This window comes from Glandiceps talaboti, chromosome 5, assembly GCF_964340395.1.
Source record: "Glandiceps talaboti chromosome 5, keGlaTala1.1, whole genome shotgun sequence".
In the NCBI taxonomy this organism is placed as follows: Eukaryota; Metazoa; Hemichordata; class Enteropneusta; family Spengelidae; genus Glandiceps; species Glandiceps talaboti.
The window spans coordinates 12,818,013-12,843,022 of record NC_135553.1 but is presented as its reverse complement, the minus strand read 5'-3'; the positions used below and the strand labels follow the sequence as shown (position 1 = coordinate 12,843,022).

The following is a 25,010-nucleotide window of genomic DNA, read 5'->3' as shown; positions in this document are numbered from 1 at the left end:
ATTGTATAGGACAAATGTATGTTGTTATAACGAATTTTCTAAATTATATTGAAATTGAAGTATGCAGTCTTAAGATATTGCTTAATTATTTGATTTCATTAATATGCAAATTTCTCTAATTAAACATTAACCAATCTGGCTGAAAACCTAATCAGGTCTAGCTATTACCCTAAAGATTATATATTCCAAATTTCATTAGCCAGCCGAATTTTAGGAAATGATGACACAGACAGACAGACAGACAGACAGACAGACAGACAGACAGACAGACAGACAGACAGACAGACAGACAGACAGACAGACAGACAGACAGACAGACAGACACACACACACACACACACAGACAGACATTTGTATTTTAATACCTCCCGTACCCTTACGGGAGGTAAAAACAACATCAATTGTGTGTACATTGTATCTTAAGAACTTTTCAGGGCTTTCGATACTTCAGCTGATGGTGCACAGTGAACACATTGACGTCGTACTAGAACAATGCCGTTGCTAACGCTTTGACAGTTCCGCTTGACCTGCGTACCGCTATGTTTAATTGTTGCTATGGAGAGTCACGCGTGATCTCATACGATCTCGCGTGACGGAATACGGTTTATTCAGAGTTGTTACAGTTTTCCCCATTGCAAACTACAGACAATCTTAACAGTAAAAACCACCACATTCATTCTATTTCTCCTCATAGCTTTGAATAGGAAGACTGTCACGGCGTTAGGTCACACACTTTGTGGGCGTACGTCACATTCTGAGTTTTGAAAAAATGAGGACTACATATTATAAGCATACAGATTTATCAAGTTTTGACTTACTTGCATGTAACATGTCTTAACATCAATAAGAATTCTCGGTACCTGCAATAACATTTTACCTCATGCTAGAGGGTCAAAATAGAACAAGGTGGTCGACTTATTCTAAAGCGCGCCTATAGTAAGTAATGCATGTGAATTTTTTAGTGGAGCGGGAGTTATGGTGTTGATCTAGAAATCGAGTGTTCCTTACTTTTATGATACACTTATAGGCATATTAATATTCTCTTTATGTTGCAAAAAGCGTATACATATGTATAATATTCATTGAATTGCAATAAATTTTTCTGCCTGGTTTTTATAACCACAAAGAATCATCGCCTTTACAAGGCGACCAAGAGTTGCATCTTTTCCCTCAGAGTCAATGTACTTCCTCAGCATTTTATAAGTTTTCTCAGGCGTGTCTCGGCAGTCGACATCTATGGTGTCAATCACGGCATCATTTAGAAATTCACAACCAAGAAAATTTAATCGTCTTGCAATATGTTTCCACTGGTCACCACCTAAGATTGTTTGGAATTCAAGCTGCTGACTTCTGGTGATAGGTCTTTGCAAATTATCTGAAGAACACAAAGATAACAATAATATGTATTTCTATAGAAATCTTTGACTTCAGTCAGGAACACAGGTGAATAACACCTGCAAATGTGAACATTTTGGTTTTGTGGGAGAAAATTAGAGTGCCAAGAGATACCTTTTGAGTAGAGTCAAACTGAATGACACTCTCTTACTTAGTCTGGTAGACTTACTAAAATCCACACTAGGGATCAAATCACAGCCATTAGCGGCAAGTTCTTTAACCTCTCAGCCACAAATTTATATACTGTTTTTTGGGCTGTACATGTAAAAGCAAATCCACAACGAACACTACTAAGCTCTGAAACTTTTTCTTATTTCTCATAAAAGTCTGTTGGCTGAAAAAAATGTCTTCGCTGCCTAATTGTTGATAATGGTAATGTGTATACTGGTTTGATGTTTGTGTGCAAACTGTATGAATAAACGGTACACTAGTCTAGTATGTACATGACAGATCCATCTTAAAGAAGTAATCTCATAATCTTATAGACACTACATTGTCTATCAGAACTATAAGAACAAGTCATCTCCACCTTCAAAATCTTTCTGTATCTTCTTAGACTGGATTTCTGGTCTCAAAGAACCTTGCCATGGTGTACTCTCGTAAGCTATAAATATAAAGCAGATGTACACAATATATTAATAAATATTCAACAAACAAAATATTGTTAGAACATCATATTCATGGACCAAAATATATCATATTTGTGTTATTTTTGTCAACTTGGTTCTTGCGTGGCATAAATATACACATAGATAGATACATACATATATACATACATACATACATACATACATACATACACACACACACACACACATACATACATACATACATACATACATACATACATACATACATACATACATACATACATACAAATGTACATACATACATACATACATACATACATACATACATACATACATACATACATGCATGCATGCATGCATGCATGCATGCACGCACGCACGCACGCACGCACGCACGCACGCACGCACGCACGCACGCACGCACGCACGCACGCACGCACACACATATACACCACCACCAACAACAACAACAACAAGTCATCTCGACCACCTTCAAAATCTTTCTGTGTCTTCTTAGACTGGATTTCTGGTCTCAAAGAACCTTGACATGGTGTACTCTCGTAAGCTATAAATATAAAGCAGATGTACACAATATAAATATTCAACAAACAAAATATTGTTAGGACATCATATTCATGGACCAAAATATATCATATTTGTGTTATTTTTGTTCCATTTGAAGAATTACTTAAGGGTTCGCTTGTACTATGATTTTTGTACTGCACATGTACAGTAGTAGATTTTTTCAGGGAATATACCTGATAGATAGATAGATAGATAGATAGATAGATAGATAGATAGATAGATAGATAGATAGATAGATAGATAGATAGATAGATAGATAGATAGATAGATAGATAGATAGATAGTTAGATAGATAGATAGATAGATAGATAGATAGATAGATAGATAGATAGATAGATAGATAGATAGATAGATAGATAGATATTCCTAAATATATTTCTTCATTCAGGCAAGAAAAATACGAGTGACCTAAGGGACCGAGCAGTTTTTACGGCCGGGGGAGGGCCGGTGACTTTATGTTCATGTTGTACTTAAAATAGTGACCCCCCTGCAATTCATCCACAAAACAATCCACCCCCCCCCCCCTCTGTTGACAAGAAGCACTCTTTTTGTTCTTGCAAAAGACACTATTCTCAAAGCATAATACTGCACACTGCATAGTTAATTTTACATGTTACATTTTCAGTAATTTTAAGTGTATCTGGTAAATTGCTAACCAAAATCCATTGTTTCACATGTATAAAGCTCTTTAGATAGGAACCCTATGAGAAGTATGATTGTCTGTTCACGCGGACATACAAAATATTCATGGTTTAGTAACCAAAAGTTCTAGGATATCTCTTAGATTGAGTGAACTATTAATATTGATTAATTCAGCTAATTATCAAGTACAATATTATAAATGCAGTTACTATACCTGTAAACCCATGTCAATAACTGTCACACATAATGATGTACTTGCATCATATAATGAATTGTTTACATCATATAAAGATATGTTCACATCATATAGTCAATATATTGTTTTGGAGCGCCACCAACGACAGATCGTTCAGTCTGAATACTTGGTATCTAATGACAACTAAATGTGCTTGGATTTTTAACCTCGTTGGATTTTTGTGGGCAAAAGTGAATATTTGCATACAATCAGCATTGCTAATTTTAATCCGGTGAGATTTCATGTCAAAACATGGATAAACAGAACAAAAGTTAAGGTACACATCTGGTCAATCTTAATCCAGTTCGTGCGATCTGGGATTGAATGATCTTTTTACTTTCAAAAGAGGATGATTGCGTGTAACATTTTAGACATGCAAATTGATTCTCTGTTTAGTGGTAATTTTCCGGACAAATTCTTACTTGAAATACAGAGAGGAAACGAGAAGACAAATATACAGACAGACAGACAGACAGACAGACAGACAGACAGACAGACAGACAGACAGACCTACATACATACATACATACATACATACATACATACATACATACATACATACATACATACATACATACAGACAGGCATGAAGACAACGGTACATTGTGTGTGTGGAATGTTGTTAAAATACTGAATAGGTTGTTCAATTAATAACTTTCAGAACACTTGATGAACTTGTACAATTTCTGTAATGATTTGTGACAATTCAATTACAACATATATCGTTTTGTAGCGAGTTTGATCACGTGAAGATTCACTTACAAGGATGTGGCACAGTCTTTCCTTTCGGTCGTATTTCATCACTAGTGAACGAACCAACTGCAAGGGCCTTGTCCCTGTGTCGTATGATCTTTCTGGCGTCAAAATTACTCAAACTGAAGCCATCGCCAATTAAGTCTTCGTCGGTAAGATTAATAACATCCTCTCCTTCCACGTTATTTTTGCGAAATGTCGCAACTACCGAGTCCTCCAGTCTAATTTCTTTCAGCCACTCACATACCTCGTCCACACTGAGAGACTCCATTCTGAGATCTACCTAGAAGGTGAGCCAAGATATTTTAATGATTTGATTATGAATTTTGTGTGTGTGTGTGTGTGTGTGTGTGTGTGTTTGTGTGCGTGCGTGTGAAATATTTTATTGTTATGTATGGACGCAAAAGTTAATTTCGAATTTTAGTTTAATGTAGTGTACCACACTGTTCATGATCTCTCTAGAATGCGGGAAGTGGAACGCGGGGGGGGGGGGAGGGTACTGTATACTTGCACATATTGAAACATGCGTACGGGGGGGGGGGGAAGCTACGACAATTCTTGGGTTAATTTCGGGGGCCATGAAATATTTTGAGAGCGCGAAGAAAAGAGATCTGCAAAAACATTTTAACCAAAATATTTCTCCCAAGCGCCCCCCCCCCCTCCAGATCCCCGCCACACTAATTCGAACCACAGTCTAAGGCTGCATTCACAAATAATGGGAGGGGGGTCGGAGGAATCATGACAAAATTAGATTTTTTTTCAAGTCCCACCCCCCTTTATAACCCAAAAAATTCAGATCCCCCCTCCACATGGTCAGAAATGTTCAAGTCCCCCCCCCACACACACACACATTTATTTTTATAACATATATATAGCCACACACATACACATGTGTACATACATACATACATATACCTAAATACATACATACATACATACATACATACATACATACATACATACACACACACACACACACACACACACACACATACATACATACATACATACATGTACATACATACATACATACATACATACATACATACATACATACATACATACATACATACATACATACATACATACATACATACATACATACATGTACATACATACATTGTCTCTAATGTAATTGCATGAATATGTTTACATTTGGAATCTCCAGATTTACTCATTTGCACAGACTTTAACATTACTTGAGTGTATATTGAAGCTGAAAACATGGTAATTGATGTTAGTTGTTTTTTATACAGGAACTTGTGTATATACATGTTTTGCACCATTTTTTGTTAAAAGGCTAAGATAGTTTAAAACGTTTATTTAAAAGATTGAAATTCACTTAAGGACAGTTCAACATACCATCAGCCGATGTCGAGTATGATAAATAGTGCAATGCTTTGAAATTGTCCATAGACTATCTCATACTCATTTTGCAGTGATTTTGGGCTATCTATATTGTGCAGTCTCTTCCTGTGCTCATTTTACAGTTGGTTTAATAGTTGTGATCAACACACACTTAAGTTATAAAAAAGACATTGGGTATCTCAAAATGTGTTTTCATCATTATTATATGTGAAAAATATTTTTAGGTCGTCCCCCCCCCCATTATTTGTGAATGCAGCCTAACAAAGGCTGATTCATTGGTAGGTTATAATATGTTTGGTCGAGCCATGCGATACATGCTGTCCTTTAGTCAATCCACTGTATATTTTCTGATTGCACACACCACAACATATTAGTGTCACTATAACAACGTCTCTGTTAGACAAGTACAACCATGATACATTGGTCAAACCAAGCGACCCATTAACCATAAATAATCCACATACCTGTGATTACTATTACAGTAGTAGTATAGATGGAAGGGTGTAATGTATTTAATCACGTAGTCGAACAGTTAAACGTGCAAACAGATCTAGATACGGTATGAGAAATTGTGCGTCCTCGAAATGAATAGCTTAGACTTTTTTTAATTGGTGCACGTTTTACAATACATGCTTCGATTCGTGAACTTGACATTGGAACAATTTCTGCATTGGTAAGACCAAGTACATATACATCAATATTTCAATACAGAATCCTTCACAATTACACTTGTATTAAAGAGACTTATTAATTATTTATTTTCGTATCACTACGTAAATTCCAATAAATCAAGAGGGATTTTGGCAACTGTACAAAATAACACGATTGGTCCTGAAGTATATCTAGACCGAGTTGCAGTGTTTTTAGTTTTGAGAGCCCAGATAATGAGGGGGGTTATGCTAAAAACTTCAAAACTTCTGTTCATGACAAACTTCTGTACCTTGCACTATAATTTTGGAAGGAAACCCCGGTAAGCAATAAACCAAAAAAAAAACGCTAAATGGTGTACGTCCTTCCCACAACATTGTCGCCTAATTAGTTACAGATTTAAAAAAAAACAATCCAAACACGCCTACCTTTTATGAACGCCTGGTTCCTTCTTACCTAAGTTCCTTCCAGATGATTAAAAAAAAAACAATTTTCAATGAAGCAAGACTGGCTTCAAAAGGTGTCCTAGGTTTGTTCTCTCCTTTTCGCCTTAGTTATACCGATCGGGGTCAGAAATGAAATGTTACATTACAAATGTATCATAACATTTAAACTATAATGATTTATACCATTGAAAAAGTCAGGTGTTGTTTGAGGGGTCAGTACTAGACCAACAGATAAAGTTCACCGTTGGTGAACCGACGCCATACATTCCGTGACAAACGCTGCATAGACTATAAGAGCGCCACCAACGAAATTTTCTTGGATGCAGAAAAGTCATCACCTTTAGCTTCAGAGTTCAATTTAAATATCAGTGCTGTTGTTATTCCTCCACCCTATAAGATAAAAAAAGTTGTTGCGTTTTGCCCATACAATATTAAATTATAAGCTGTTGAGTGGCCAAAAAATATACAATAATACTTGAAGAAAAGAATGCCAGTCATCCATAAAATGTACTCATATGGTCAATGGTGACAGCTGAAGTTATCTGATGACTGGATTCACAACAAAGAATGAAACTTATTATTGTGGATGAAATGAAACACTAGTACTTTCGATGTGATAATATGAATAAGAGTAATGAATATATATTACCATAGTAACCCATGACGATTCATGAAATTGCTCATTTTGACATCCCACCTATTACCACTGGTTCATCTACAACCTAATACTTCACATTTATATTTGGAGTCAATTTCCCATGTAGTTAATTGTGCATGAAGAAGGGAGTGTGTTGTTTTCTGTTTGCCTTGCCTAGGTGGCAGAAAGCCATGTTCAGTATCATACTGTCAAGAGTTATTAGTTACAATCTAAACATAATAAACATAGACATTACATTATTATGTGTTATGTAATAACATTTTATTATTATATTAAGCAGTGTGATGACATAGAGATCTTTACTACAGTGGTGACATTGGTATCAACAAGGTAATTCTACTGGCAAAAGTAAGTTTCCATTGACTGCCTGTGTTTACGCTATCTCTACATCGTGATTACATCACCATGGCAACACTACCATCATCACCTACATAGTTCTCATTGCACAATAATAGTTGTATAGTTTGTGTGTCTGTCTTAACTTGTCGAAACCAATGTTGCCACTGTAGTAATGCCACACATGCTGAAGTGTATATTCGCTCTTGTTCTATGTCACAGAAACTTGTTTGGTGTGAAGAGAACTCATGACAAACAGTGGGAGAAGTCTGCCAAATTCCCATGAAAATGCTGTATATTGTGATTCATATTTGATATATTTTGCTTGTGATTTTGCAACAAAGTTATGATTTCTACCTTGTGTAGTTTTGTCCTAACAAAGACATATTGTGTTGTTTGGATTAAGAAACAAACCTGTCTTGATTGAGTGGCAAAGTACAGCATGTGTTTACTAATGCAACAAATGCTAGTACATTTTTTTCATTGGGTGAACAGATTTCTTTGTTCACGTCAGTCCCATGGTAACCCTTTATTAAAGGGGAACACCACCCTGGAAATAAAGGCATTTTCATGACCTTTGGATTCGGGGGAGTCAGGTCACGGTTTTACATCATGATTTCAGAGAAACATCAAGTTGAAGTTGTTCCCCATCTGGTGATCTTTGCTTTGGCCACATTGCCTAATGGGAGCCAGCAGAAATGTTTATGCAATGGTAGAACAATGAATATTCATGGCCCCCTAAAAGCCTTATTACCTTTAGTGTATGTCATGAATATTCATTGATATTTCTCTGAAATTGCGCATACTGTAAAACCATGACATGACTCTCTCCAGAACCCAAAGTTCATGAAAATGTCTCCATTTCCTAGCGTACTGTTCCCTTTAAATGATCAATAAATCCTTTTTAGCAACATTACAGGATTATAAACCTTAATAAAACATTGAAAATATATCAAAACTTGAAAGACTATAATGGAGACTTCCCCAATTATTAACAAACATCAATTTTTTGTTAATTTCATTAACACAGTTTATGATTGTAATGATCAAACTCCACGTAAAAACAATGGCAATCATCAAACTCATCAAAAATCTTTAAAATAATTTCTTTTAAAGTAGTTAAAGCATACATGAGGTATAAATGCTACCATCTGCCAATATTATGCTCTGCCTCAATGAAAGACTTACAACTATGATAGCAAACATTGTTTTTTGAAAGTTGTCATTGACGTATTGCATGTAAAATGACTGTCCATTCTTCCCATTCAAACCTATAGGAGGAGATATACCGGTATAATAAATTTGCTGGTTTTCACTGTTATGATTGTCAGCAGTTTACTATGTCTACTACGTTTCTTTAAGAAGACAACTTTAACAACTTTGAATTACAAGATACAATGTACATACAATTGCTTTTGTTTATCCTTTTGTGTCCATTTTTATCTCGTCTTTTCCTCTATACCCTACTTAGGGGTGTTCAGGCATAGTCACATGCCAATGAATTTTATACATATGGCAATAAAGTATCTGAATCTGAATTGTAATACTGTAAATTAAAACAATTAAAATTGATAGGAATGAACTTTTGATTATACTATCAAAATCATGCCTACAGCATCCTATTTAAAATACAAAGCACTGACAAGCATACAAGGTTGTGAACTGTCTAAAGCAGTTTCAGCAAAAACCCTGTATACTGTTTCAGATGGTCTGTGCAGTTGATGAACCTATGAACAGTGAGAGAGAAAACTGTCAACGGTATAATTGAGAGTCATGTCCATCATCCATTTATTACTCTTGGTCTGTTATTAACTTTACTTTTAATGAATTTCATTTGAGTTACAATTTCAACTGAAGTTTCACTTTTGTGTGCCATAGACGATCTCAGTACAATCCAAAATTAAGCCTGGGAAGTTAACTCTCTGAGCAAGATTTTTTAGGATCAATTAACTCCTGAATTTTAAATTTTGGGAGGCAAAATGCTTCTAAAAATTCTAAACTTAGGAGCAATGTGCTCCTAAAATTTAACACCTAAAAGCAAAATTAATGTAATATATATCAAACTTTACTTCTTATCAACATTCATTGTGATAAATACAATTGTTCAGTAAACATAATCATCAATGGTGTTGAATGACAATGTTCATATTAATGTAAATAAAAATCCCCATTATCATGAAAATAGTCAATATACAAGTGGGCTTCAAAATTTGTCTGTCAAATGCAGGTAAAGTTGAAATTTCACCTGTTAAATGCCAGTAATGCTGTATGCAGGTATTTACAAAACTTAACCTGCATTTGACCATTTTTACCTGCCAAAAACGTCAGTAATTACTGGCTGCAATTGTACATTCTTGGATTGATTTCATTGGTATAATCAAATGTAAATGAACAACATGAATTTACTAGATGTAGATGACTACAATATTTGGTGTCATCAGTTTGACAATTATTTTTTTAAAAGTGATTTGAGTAAACACAGTTTACTACTTGAAATTCATTAGTGTGATAATTATAGTAAGTACCTTAAAATGTTAGGAAAAAAATGTAAACTGCTGGGTGACAACAATTAGTGCATGATAAACACATTAACCCTTATCACTAGGATTAGCAGCCATCAACTTATACTATGACTTCCTCCTTCAGCACCTGCTTATGGGGAAGGCAGTTTTTTATGAGCAATAGCAGTATTCAGCTGAAAACTGGAACACTTTAAATTTGTTTTAGTATGCACCCCACAGTTTATTCATTTGATGCTGAAAATGTGACTTAGCAACAGTCGCGATGTGGTTTATCCAAGCTGTGAATCCACAGTCTTTATGATCTCAAGTTGAGATGTCCTTACAGAGTACGAGACAAATCAGTTTGTCTTAGTTTTGCTAGGTATACAGTCTTGAAGACCTTGTCTGTCTTGAAGTCTTCTTGAATATTCCAACAGTGCTGGGTAGTCATTCATTAATTCTCCTTTCTTGATGTGTGATGCCCACCATATGTTATAGCCAATCACACAATCAGCAGCACTGAAACTGTATATAAAAAATACCGCCAATGGCGTTGTAGCACAACTGTAGTTTTTAAAAATGTTTATCCATATGCTAGTCTATGCTAACAATAGGTGTTTATTTGCTGAATAACTATCCAGTTGCCTATCCAACCATGTTGCTATCTTTACGATAAATGCTATCATTTGGCTGTTGCTATGGGCGTGGTCATGTTGTTAGATATATTTGCATACATTTGTGTATGTTTTTGTTCACTTGTGTATGAATTCCTGATATTGTCTTTGCAATATACGTGATCATTTGGCTGTTGCTATGGGCGTGGCCTTGTTGCTAGGAAAATTTACATACATTTTTAAAATGTTTATTCAATTGTCTATTAAACCCTGTTATCTTTGTGAAATACACCACCGTTTGGCTGTTGCTATGGGCGTGGTCATGGTTACTAGGGTATTTGCATACATTTTTTGAATGTTTATTCATCTGTCTTTCTATTCCTGTTGTTATCTTTGCAATATACGTGATTATTTGGCTGTTGTTATGGGCGTGGTCTTGTTGCTATGCAAATTTACATACATTTTTTGGATGTTTATTCAATTATCTATTAAACCCTGTTGTTATCTTTGTGAAATACACCACTGTTTGGCTGTTGCTATGGGCGTGGTCATGGTTGCTAGGGTATTTGCATACATTTTTTGAATGTTTACTCACTTGCTTACCAGATGATGTTGTTATTTGACCAAAATATACTGCCATTTGGTTGTTGCTAAAGGGCGTGGTCATGGTCGCTAGGGCCAATTTTGTCAAAATGTTTTTAAGAAAATCTGCAGAATAACAGTTTCAGAAACATCTCGCCAAGTTTCAGACTAATTGACCAAGTACTTTTTGAGATATAAGTTTTTGACCAAAAATGAACATTTGTACACCTAATTTGCATATCACTCATGGAATCATGGTATGCTTAATATTTCTTCGTCCATACATCCCTAGATACATTCCCATTAAATTTCAGCCCAATCTGCTCAGTAGTTTTAGAATTATAGATTTTTAACCAAAAAGACACATTTTTAGCCCTAATTTGCATATCACTGATGGAATCATCCCGTCATGAACAAATCTTACTTTACACCCCCTTAAGAATGTTCCCACCAAATTTCGCACCAATCTGCCCAGTAGTTCCTGAGTTTAAGTTTTTTGACCAAAAATCACATTTTTTGACCCAAATCACACACCTGTGATGCGATCATTTTGATTTGAACAATTTCCCAACTAGACACCCAAAGTAATGGACCCACCAAATATCGTGGCAATCGGTTCAGCGGTTTTTGACTTTAAGTTGTTTACACACACACACACACACACACATCCACACACACACACACACAGACAGACAGACGCCGGGCGATCCCTATAGCACTACTGAACAAGTTCAGTTGTGCTAAAAAGAAAGAATTGTATCATTTATTCTGTGAGGGCATGCTTTTTATTTGAGGTGATATCTAGGTTTTAAGGATTTGCATTTGTTTTAGTCAAAATCATAAATTGAAAAAAAAATTATTACTATTACTTTGGATTTCCATGTACACACTGAATTAGATTCCAGTGTTTTTGCAAAAGTTTGGAAACCAGTAACAAGGGTTTGGTAACAAGGGAAGGGGGTGGGAGAGGTAATCCTGGTGGTTACATGGGCATAAACATCCCCCAATTTAGTACAATGTTTAAAATTTAAAGAGACCCTTACGGTAGATGTTACCTATGACCCCTATCAAAATAATGGTTAGTTATTGAAATTTTATCTTCTAAGTTCTATCCATGTTTAGTGTAGTGCAAAGTTGTGGAAATCAAACACCAAATATGGTACATTACTCCTTTACTCTCTCTCTCCATCCTACATAACTGAAAACTCCATCCATGCTATCATTTTTCCAAACAAACAATATGCCCAGTAATGGTGGCATTACCTTACACTTTCAAAACTTTGCTTGCACCAGGTAGAACTATATCTCCTAACACTTTACTTTGAACAAAAATCATGAAAACGGACTGACATCCTTACCTGGCACCACAAATCCAGTGTCTATTCTCCATCACACTCTCCAAATGTTTGGCGATGACGTGAAATTTCTTTTCCATCGCCTCAATTACAGCATGATCTTTTTTATCTTCAGGGGTGTGAGTCAATTGGATATATAGCGGTTCCAGGACAGAATCAATCGTAGCAGTGGCATAAACAATCCAACTATGTCAACAAAAGAAGAAAATAAACGGTCAGTCAAAAATGTAGTCTATATGTGGGATCGATTTTCAAAAGTTATCTCTCTCCACTATCTAGTCAAGTGCCTTAGTTTCGATAAACATTCCATTCTTACCACCTATGGCAGTTTAATGCTACTGAAGCGTTAATATAAATGTGATAATGTTATTGCGTCAAATTAAACATGAATGGCATGATACCTCCTGTTATTACATGTATGTGCTAAATTCATATGATAGTTAAACACAGTCAGCAGTCATTAAATCCTACAGCAACAATATTACAAGGTGTAAGAACCTGGAGATGAATCTACTACTCATGTTTAACTAGACTGCTGGCACACAGTGACTCATACTTATTTCCACTATACGTATGATGAATACTATCGGGTATGATATTATAGGATTTAGAATACGCAATCTTCACTAACTGCTTGTGAAACTATCAATGTGCTGCCACTATTGTGGTTATTGTGGCAATAAAGTCTAGTTCCTAACAGGGACCATAATTTCATATGTACTTCATAACTATCCCAGTCTAGTCAAGGCCCTGATGATCCACACAGATTTCTGTGCTCCATCCTACAGCGTTCATATAAACATGATTATGTTGTTGCATCCCCACGTGATTTTAGTTTAAATGACTGGGGTGGAGTCCTTGTTGGACATTGGACATCATTAAAACAGCTGTACCAAATGAATATTAATGAGCGGTAATGACAGCCCATCAATTTGTGATGGTATACTACTGACATGTGCCATTCGCACTTCACTCACCATGCGGGTGAACCATAATTAACGCCTTTAAATTAAGGGTTTTGACTAGACTGGGATAGTGATGAAGTACATACAGAATATGGTCCCTGTCAGGAACTAGACTAGTGGCAATACATCACAATCGATGATTTTGCTACGTTCTTCACTAACCGCTTGTATTACTATCCATGTCAACCTTAGCCTACATGTAAATTCTGTCATTAATGCCAGTGTTCATCTGAGTAATGAATGTACATTTACATATTAATGACTTCATTTGAATATAGTCAAACAGTCTACCATAGCATAAACATGCCCTAGTGTGACAAATCAGTGTGAGTCAGTGCATATTTTCAAACCACAATACTGGCAGCACATTGATACATGATTGTAGTTTCACAAGCAAGTAGAGTAGAATAAAGCAAACTCACAGGTTCACAGATCGAGATGTACAAATGTAGATAGGCTACACAGACAACTGCTTTTTAAAACAATAACACATACAAGAGAGGACAATATCACAATTTATTGCCTGACCAGGCAGCCATTTTATAATCAAAATTTTGATGATGTCTAAGCTGAACGCTATGCTGAAGATTTGGAAGGATTGATCATCATATGAACCAAACGGAAATGAACTGAATAAAGGATTACTTACTTGTAATATTCCTTTCTGTCAAACCTACTTGGCACTAATCTACCATAAACATCAGCTAAATACATACAAATAGCACCAGATTCTAACACTGTGTAGTCATCATTAACAACTAGAGCTGGTAGCGTCCCATGTGGATGGACTTCTTGTCGGTATTTCTCTAACTCGGTGGAATCCACTTTGTGTAGGTCAAAGTTGATAATCTCTACATCATCCTCGATACCTAGCTCTGTAATAACACAAAAAGTGATATAGAAATGAAAGTTAGGGCACAAAACACACTCAGTCTCCATTCACAAATTTACAGTCAACAACTTATATGAAGACTTGTGCAATATCTTTTGATAAACTAGGTCCTCACACTTGCAGATTTTGACGAGTATGTGTGATGTAGTTGAAATCCACTAGTGTGAAGGAGCTAGCCTTATAAGCCTGTAGTCAATGGCATGCAATCATTCACCCCTGGGTGAACTCCATGACCTACCATTGTAAACTGCTGCAATAAGTGTAGGTTTGACTTTTTTCTTAAAAATTTGAAAAAATTATTGTGTATTTTTGCACTTTGTCATTTTGGTTATTTTTGGAGTGAATTCCATCAGTAAAATTTAAAAAACAGAAAACCATGTTAATGTATACTAGTGTTGTGAAATGGCCTTTCACATTGAACTTGTAACTTGTCCTCATGTGAGAGACATCCTGTCAATCATGTCAGCTGTGACCCTGTGACCTCTAGGGGACGACCTTTGGTTGGATGTTGGACTCTCCTTATATGGTAGTAAAGTTCTCTCCAAACCGGAATTACCAACAGCGAAGGCCCTCGGGGTCTCAAGACGTTTGGCCCGCAGTTGGAAGCTATACTCGTTACTGGAAACACATGTATTATTGGTACTAAATACTAGATATCTTACCCACGTCAAGAAGGACGTTATTATCCATTATTGGTGAATACAGACCCACTTGGAAGTTGTATTGGAAACTACTGGTGCGGTGTATCTTTAAAGTAGACGTCAAATTGGTGTTATACCGTCTCATCTAGCTACCAGAAGCTGAGGTTATCCCTCTCCATATGGAGGAAGTACCGTGCGTCGCCAGAGCTGCATATCACTTGTGTAAGTACATTCAGTGTACTGTAATATTTCCGCTTGTGATTATCCGAAGTCGACCCAGCCATCCCTGAAAAGATTAGAGACTTGGGAGAATCACAACTTTGGTGTCAGAATGAAAAACCGGATCAGTTCTGTCTACAAGATAGTGTTCTTTGGAAGTGCGAAGGGACTGTGAAATTAATAGTAGTTCCAGTTTCAATGCAAAGGGAAGTGTTAGAATTGAATCATAACATTCCTACATCTGGTCATCAGGGAGTAGCTCGTACTAAAGTGAAAATGAAAGAACGGTTCTATTGGTATGGCATGTCTCAGGCAGTCAGTCCATCGTTTTGTGGTAGAGTGTTCAGCTTGTAACCATAATAAACGTCCCGGGAAACACCCAAAGTGTCCTATGACTTCCTACCATGCAGGTTCACCCATGGAACGGGTACACCTTGACTTTTTGGGACTGCTACCTAAGACCGCTAGGGGTCATGAATATGTGTTGATGATGGTTGATCAATTCACTAAATGGGTTGAATGCATCCCTTTCAGTTCACAAACTGCAGAAGCCATGGCTCAAGCTTCAGTAAACGATTTTTTCGTACGTTTTGGGTGTCCATTCGAGATTTTTACCAATCAGGGTCGGAATTTTGAAAGTCAGTTGTTTACATCCATGAGTTAAATTCTACACATCCATAAGGCTAGGACAACTCCGTATAGGCTGTCGGCCAATGGCCAAGTTGAGCGATACAATAGAACGCTGATTGATGCGGTACGTTGTTATCTAGATGAGTCTCAAGCCGATTGGGATGTAAATTTTCCATTAATAGCTGGTGCTCTGAGATCTTGTGTTAATAGACAGACCGGTTACTCCGCCAATCGTTTAATGTTGGGGAGAGAGGTGAATCAGCCCGCTGATATTATGTTTGGTTTCAAGCGTAGTATTGTTAAGGATGGGGAGGACGTAGACTGCGATGACTATGTAGTGAAACTCGAACAATCTCTTAGTGAGGCACATGAGACAGCTCGCTCTACATTGCAGACTACACAAGAACGTACGAAACGCGATTACGATACCCGCGTAAGCATAAACACGTATGAGGTCGGTGATTGTGTGTATGTGTTAGATTCCGCAACAGTTAAAGGGAAAAGTCGTAAATTTAGTCCACCATGGAAAGGTTCGGAGTTGCCACTGCTAAATTAACTCCATATCTATTCCGAGTAAAAAAATGTACTAAGGAAATGACAGTTAATCACGGCCGCATGAAGCGTTCTACAGATAAGGAACTCCCAGAGGGGATACATAAGTATAAGGTCATTCTGGGTACGCAAGAGTCAATAGTGGCAGGTAAAGTAAAGAAGAAAGAGGTGTATTGTCATTGTAGAAAGCCGTTCGATGGTTCATTCATGATCTTATGCAGTACATGTTTGGAATGGTTTCATGGGAAATGTGTTGGGGTTACTCCCAAGGACAAGGTTGCAAAGACGAAGGAAGAGTATATGTATCCCATCTGTGAGAGGAATGACCCACCTTAGTGGCTGCAACTAGTTTGGGGGAAAAAACATGGGGTTTCTTGTTTGTTTCAATACACTTTCCTGTATTTTATTTGATCTTCTCAACTATGTTTTCTTTCAGGTACAGTGTTGAGAGTTGAGTTAGTTTCCTACCATGTTGGGTAGAGGAGGGTGATACTTGTCCTACGATTAAGTCTTAGGGGGCTTTCTCATTCTTCTCTTTTCCGCTCTGTTTGTGTAGAGTATAGGACCGTATCACAGGTACTTGTGTGTTATTCATGATGATGACATGGTTTTTCATTCTGTTATTGTATAGGCAGTAGCAGATTAGTGAGGGTTATTTACCAGTCGACCATAAATTGGAGATATGGAATGGAGCCCTCGATTTAATAGATAAGGTGTTCAAACATGTTAGTTGTTGTTTTGGAGTTAAAGTTCGTTGGTGTTTGTTGACACAGTTTGTACATCAATTATTGGTACTTTAATCTGGGTTAAATCAATGGGACCCCGGGGTTAACCTCCCAAAAATAAAGTTGGGGAGAGTGTTGTGAAATAGCCTTTCACATTGAGTGTAACTTGTCCTCGTGTGAGAGACATCCTGTCAATCATGTCAGCTGTGACCTCTAGGGGACGACCTTTGGTTGGATGTTGGACTCTCCTTATATGGTAGTAAAGTTCTCTCCCAACCGGAATTACCAACAGCGAAGGCCCTCGTGGTCTCAAGACGTTTGGCCCGCAGTTGGAAACTATACTTGTTACTGGAAACACATGTATTATTGGTACTAAATACTTGATATCTTACCCACGGCAAGAAGGACGTTATTATCCGTTATTGGTGAATACAGACCCACTTGGAAGTTGTATTGGAAACTACATGGTGCGGTGTATCTTTACAGAAGACGTCAAATTGGTGTTATACCGTCTCATCTAGCTACCAGAAGCTGAGGTTATCCCTCTCCATATGGAGGAAGTACTGTGCGTCGCCGGAGCTGCTTATCACTCGTGTAAGTACATTCAGTGTACTGTAATATTTCTGCTTGTGATTATCCAAAGTCGACCCAGCCATCCCTGACAAGATTAGAGACTTGGGAGAATCACAACATTGGTGTCAGAATGAAAAACCGGATCAGTTCTGTCTACAAGATAGTGTTCTTTGGAAGTGCGAAGGGACTGTGAAATTAATAGTAGTTCCAGTTTCAATGCAAAGGGAAGTGTTAGAATTGAATCATAACATTCCTACATCTGGTCATCAGGGAGTAGCTCGTACAGGGTTCTCCACACGGTGGATCACAGTGGGTGCTCCCGTCCACGTCTCGAAGGAAAAAGCCACCACAAAAAGCTTGCGTCCAGTTCTATTGTTCCATTGTTAAAACTTGCCGCCCATCTGAATTTGTTTTCAAATACTGTAGCTCCGTTTTAAACATTTGCCATTGCCAAAGTCACGTTTTTTGTTTGTTTCATTCTATTATGTGATGCGACAGGGGTGGGGGACTTATCAATGGTGGACAATAATTCATTAACACTTAGACGGACTCTTTGCATTGCGAAAACAAAAGCAACTAACACGATGCTTTGTCGTTCAGATCTGATACAAAGACCGCTAAAGTCGGTCGGTAAAAGCCGCGACAAAAGAGTTGTAGTGTTTCACTGTCAAACATCATTTAAAAGTGCCGCCCATACAAATACTATCACTGTCTTTCTATCGTGTGTACGTTGAACATGAACCAACAATGCAAGCACTGTGATGGTGTGAAATACGTGATATTAAGAATAAAATAACATTAAAGAAAACACAGTGTTGCCGAGTCGATCATTTTGTGAAGTTGAATAATAACTTTAATTTGAAACATTATCACTGAAATAATTTCTGCAGTGGCCATGTGCATAAAAAAAAAATCTCGTCCAGTACCACTTCTAACCTGACAGAGAACACCACCATGTCGCTTTTCAAGTACATGACTCAACCGTAAACGGAAGAATAACGATGAAGAAAACCAAGTTCCAACAGAACTGCCGAGAAGTGAAGTCAAGAAGGCCAAGCTAGACAGCGAAGTCACTGACAGGGGTATACAGTACACTCCCAAACAGTCCGCGTCATTCCGAAATGAATGGATGAGAGGACGCGAATGGTTATACTTTTGCAATGTTCTGTCGTTTATGTCAGAAATACAACATGCGCCCATATGATCGTGGTACCTGGAACGATATCCGTGCAAGAGAATCAGATTGAGTAGCATCAAAGATCACGAACAAACCGCAGCTCATAAAGATACCATCAAATTCGAACTTCAGTCACTGTCAAGTCAAAACATCGGCGAAGTTATCAATCCAGAAATAGCTAATGACGCAATCACATCAGCCTTCACTGTTCTATACTTCCTAGCAAAACGTCGAATACCACACACAACAAATTTTGAACCAACCCTCGATCTCCTGACTCAACTCGGTTTATCAATCAAGCAACAGCTGAATGTTTGTAAGAACGTAACATACACGGGTGAACGATCTATCCAAGAAATGCTGTATATCCTGCCATCAATTTTAGAAGAGAAGACGATCACTGAGTTGAAGAAATCAGAATTTTATTCCATTATGCTTGATGAAACAACAGATGTCTGTACCAGTGAACAATTGACTTTGAACTGTAGATATTTGGACGAAAACGGGCATCTGACAGTTAGATTTCTAAAGATGATCGAACCACTGAAACCACGTGGTGACCTGGCCGTGACCCTGAATGCCGAGTGTATATTACCAATCACGTGTCATCTTATCTGCGTGAGAAGGAAGTCGAACTCGATAGTTTGGTTGGAATTGGGACAGATGGCGCCAGTGTTATGACTGGTAAACATTCTGGGGTCGTGAAGAGATTACAGAACATTGCCGAGACAGCTATTGGTATCCACTGCCATGCACACCGTCTCCAGTTGGCAGCTGTACAGGCAGCGAATGCAGTCCCTTACGTGAAAAAGTTCACATCAATCCTCAGGCAGCTGTATGACTTTTTCAATAACAGCACAGTACGTATGGCGGGCCTTCTCACGATCCAGTCAAATCTACTACAAGAAAAACAACTACGACCAATCGAACCGTCGTCAACGAGATGGCTCAGTATTGAACAATCAGTCACCCGGTTGAAGAACACTTTTGTCAGTGTTGTTCTGAGTCTTGATTGTGAGGGAGAAGAACGGGGCGACGCCAAAGCCGTTGGTCTTCAAGCTCTCCTGTCATCCTGGCGTTTCATCGCATCGATGTTGCTGCTGTGTGACCTGCTTCCACATGTAAGCAGACTATCGAAGGCATTTCAAGCGAAAAAGTTCGAGTACAGTCAAGTCAAGCCATTAGTGAAGTCCTGCTTGAACGACATGAAGACCAGGGACGGAGCAAATCTACACGACTTACCCGAATTCCTTCAAAAGGTTCACCAGGCAGATATAACGGTAAAAAAACGTGGCGACGATGAAGATTTCTTCCAGCGTCATATCCGCGAAAAATACATAGACACCATAATCTCTAACATTGAACAACGGTTCCCAGATGAAGATACAGGCATTCTAGGCAAGTTTAGCATCTTCGATTTTCATAATCTTAGTTCCGATGCCAGCGACGATGTGAGAACACTGTCACAACACTTTCTTCCAAAAGAAGATGTAGCAGACGTCGTCAACGAGTGGAACGGGTTCCGGGTCTACGCCAGAGATACCATTTTAAAACAGCCAGACGTGACATCCGACTACATCGTCAACCATCTGTGTATAACGCCGTCACTCACTTTTGCATTTCCAAGAGTAACACAACTTGCCAAAGTTTATCGCGTTCTCCCCTGTCACACTGCTGATAGCGAAAGAACATTTTCCCAGTTGAAGTTAATTAAAACATTGCCACGCAATCGCCTGAATGAAGCCTCACTTGACAGTTTAGTGAGGATTGCCACTGACGGTCCTTCAGTGGACAGTTATGATTATCCAGCTGCAGTTCAACGGTGGGCTGGTGTGAAGAATCGTCGCATTCGGATTTCGTGCCATTCAAAGTAATGAACTTGAGCTGATAATGATGGAGGGTGAACTTGAACTTAATTTTAAAATTTGAACAGTAACTTTGAACATTTACAGTTAACCCAGTATTTACAGTCAGTCAGTCAGTCATGATATTTATTTTATTAAGCAGTCATTTATTTTATTAATCAGTCATTGCATTTCAAATCAATACTGTGGTGTGTGTATATGCACTGGAAGTCATATAGAAGTTGAATTGTGAGCATTATTTTTTTTTATTAATCAGTCCTTTTATTTCAAACCAGTACTGTATCCTGCACATTAGTAGAATTACTAGAATGTCTTTAAAATAAACTTGTGTAGAAAAGCAAGACAAATTATCAACCATAAAACCATAAGTTTGTGTAGTGTATGAACTTAAGTAGTGTTGTGTATGTGCATTGATAAACACTGGTGTGTATCAGTAAACAATGTGTCAGTTTGAAATTAACATAGAAGTTGAATCATTAACATTAATTAATCATGAATATTAATTAAATCATGAATATTAATGATGTTATGAATATTAATTACTTCATGAATATTAATGATTGTCCACCACAAGATTAAGTCTGTGGAGAACCCTGCTCGTACTAAAGCGAAAATGAAAGAATGGTTCTATTGGTATGGCATGTCTCAGGCAGTCAGTCCATCGTTTTGTGGTAGAGTGTTCAGCTTGTAACCGTAATGAACGTTCCAGGAAACACCCAAAGTGTCCTATGACTTCCTACCATGCAGGTTCACCCATGGAACTGGTACACCTTGACTTTTTGGGACTGCTACCTAAGACCGCTAGGGGTCATGAATATGTGTTGATGATGGTTGATCAATTCACTAAATGGGTTGAATGCATCCCTTTGAGTTCACAAACCACAGAAGCCATGGCTCAAGCTTCAGTAAACAAATTTTTCGCACATTTCGGGTGTCTATTCAGGATTTTTACTGATCAGGGTCGGAATTTTGAAAGTCAGTTGTTTACATCCGTGTGTGAAATTCTACACATCGATAAGGCTAGGAAAACTCCATATAGGCCGTCGGCCAAGTTGAGCAATACAATATAGAACGCTGATTAATGCGGTACGTTGTTATCTAGATGAGTCTATTATTGGGATGTAAACTTGGGAGAATCACAACACTATTGCAACTACATATAGCTACATAGCCAAATGTTGTCTATGAAGATTTATCACTAACAAAGGCACTTGCAGACACAGGCACTCAAATCAATCTGTATGATCTTTTTTTTTAATTATAGTGTAGTAGTTATTCACTATACATTTTGTTTAAAAATCCTACAGATTGATTCGAGTACCTGTGCTTGCAGGTGAATCAGTCTGTATATATTTTATCATTGGAAACAGGTCAATTGGACCCCTCGTCAATTGGACCCCTAACCAAATGAACCCTTGCCTGAGGCAAGGAAATTTATCAATTGCAACTGGTGAATTGGATAAAAGTTTGGGTTAAACTGTGGGTAAAATATAATCCTGCTTGCACACGATAAAGTTTGGTCTCATTTAATGCACACCGTGAATCTGTAGTTCGTTAACCCACGTGGGTGCATGGTTCGCAAGACTCCAGCGCAAGACTGTTCCCGTTCTACACTTTACTCTTGTTAATGTTACGGTGGATACCTTTCCCACACCCAAACAGACTACACTCGTATTTGTGCTATCTATTTCTTAATAATAATATTTCGAATATCCCTGAACAACTTACATTGGTTACGGCGAGGGTTCATTTGATTAGGGGTCCAATTGACTAGGGTCCAATTGACGAGGGGTCCAATTGACTAGAAAGCACACTGTGCACTGTGCAGTGACTGTAACGTACTCGCTTAGTACACATGTATACGCTACAACAAGACAAGAGCAGCAGCAGCAAAACAACAACAAATAATGATATTCAGATAAAGATTGATTCAAATGCTTGTGTTAATGACTACGTACATTGTATACTTTATATAAAAAAGTTGTATTTATGACTGACTAAATGATTGACTAGAAAGCTTTATCATTTAGTCAGTCATAAATACAACTTTTTTATATAAAGTATACAATGTACGTAGTCATTAACACAAGCATTTGAATCAATCTTTATCTGAATATCATTATTTGTTGTTGTTTTGCTGCTGCTGCTCTTGTCTTGTTGTAGCGTATACATGTGTACTAAGCGAGTACGTTACAGTCACTGCACAGTTATAACAGATTGATTCAAGTGCCTGTGGTCACTAACCTTTCACAAGCCATGCACATCTCACTGATCGGAAAGGAAAGCTGTGATACAACTTCAGACTTTTAGGTTTCTTGGACCTTCTTCTGTAGTATTTCACAAGTGCAACACCTCCTAAAGTTATCGCCACGCCGCCGATTATCCCTGCACATAGGCCGATTGCAGTAGCGTTGATAACTTCTGCGTCAACATCCGCCATTTTCACCTACTTTCCAATCGTTACGCTGTGCGTTCGTCGGATCTACCCAATGTTGCTATTTAATCGTCGCTATCTGTTTCTCTTCTTTTCTTGTCGTTGGATTTTTTGTGTTGTACCTTATTTAGAGATTTGACAAGAAATGTGTCAGCCACAGAGATCGTCACTTTGATTCTGCGTCGTCTGATATTTGTTTGTTTTGATACTTTGCTCTTGTGCAGTACGCCCTCTGTAGTGAGAATGGGAAACATTTCAACGCTGAATTTGTATTCCTTCGGACTGAAACTGCACCGGTGAAGAAAATCTCCACAAAACAGAAGTAGAAATGGTCTTATTAATCGTATAGTGAATACTCGGCGTGTTCTATAATGAACGTAAAGCTCATGTCTACTTGATTGTGATAATAGTATCTGTTCAAGTGACGTGACGACTGTGACAACAGCGAGCTGAGGACATCAGGTAAACAACATCCATGATAACTACAAATGACTTCAGTGCACTAATATAATACATCTCATGTACCTGTAACTAGCTCTAATTCATAGATCATACGCTCCGGTGAGGTACACGTGTCTGAGAAAATACGGAGAATGTGCTGTTTGGGAGCTCAAGCTATTACTAGCATACATATTACTCAGAATATGAATTGATCATGACCTGGTCCCCGGTCTCAGTCCATAGCATATATTAACAGACAAGAAATGGGAGGGGGTGAAATTGTAGGTGTGAAAGAACATTTGTCTGACAAAACTATAGAAAAAGTTGGCCCAGAACAAAAGAATAATGCTATGTAATCCTCATGGCTCCACAGTGATAAGATATTGGATCGGAACCCTGGTCTTTTAAACCCATTGGTTTTTGTCATCAACAATATCGCATTCACTGCAATTACAACTTCATAAAACAAACTCATGATCAGTATATATATGAAAATTAATATTAGAAGTTTCGGTGTTGTTTTGAATTTTGCAAATGAAAATTATTATCGCTATAGCAATGAAAATTATGTAAATACAAAATGTATACAATGGGGTAGGACTTTGTACTTGAATCACCCTTTACAATGTGATATATTATATTAGCATCACATGCACTTGCAAATGAAAAACTGTCTACTGCTCTAGAGACTAACTACATTTAAATATTTCTTTTTAAATGATTTTCCATTATTTGTATCAGAAAATTAGTAATTACTTGACTTGTGTCAACAGAATGCAGTTATAAAGTTTTAATACTTTATGTCCCTGTCAAGGTCCATGAGTAGTGCAATTGATGATCAGAGTTTGTTTGAATTTTTCTTGCATCTCAGTTTGTGCCACATATGCTTTCTGAAATAGATGAATCAAAGAAACAATATAGTAATATTTAAAAGAACCCATTGTCACCTTTGGAGGTTTTTCCATTGTTCACCACTGTATTGTCTTTTGTTTTTACTCTCTGACATGCATTTGCATATCTTCATTATGTTGGACACATCTTTGTTTAGTGGAAGTGTCACTGTGTCAGTACTCCAATGCAAAGGTATATGAAGGTGCTAATATCCAGTGGTGGACTATTCAGTATTGTGACACAAAAGCAACATAGATGTAAGTCCACCTACTACTGATAATAATTGCACTTATGACA

At 37.5% G+C, this 25,010-nt stretch overlaps 1 protein-coding gene across 1 annotated transcript; it reads right to left on the bottom strand.

Annotated features, from left to right (window-relative positions):
* Positions 1-10,217: 10,217 nt before the first annotated feature.
* Positions 10,218-23,387, bottom strand: LOC144435987 (glutathione S-transferase GstA-like). Its single transcript, XM_078124644.1, has 4 exons — positions 23,192-23,387; positions 14,323-14,548; positions 12,712-12,894; positions 10,218-10,682 (listed from the first exon to the last, which is right to left on the bottom strand). The coding sequence occupies exons 1-4, from the start codon at positions 23,385-23,387 to the stop codon at positions 10,517-10,519; spliced, it is 771 nt and encodes a 256-aa protein (XP_077980770.1). The 3' UTR covers positions 10,218-10,516.
* Positions 23,388-25,010: the final 1,623 nt, after the last annotated feature.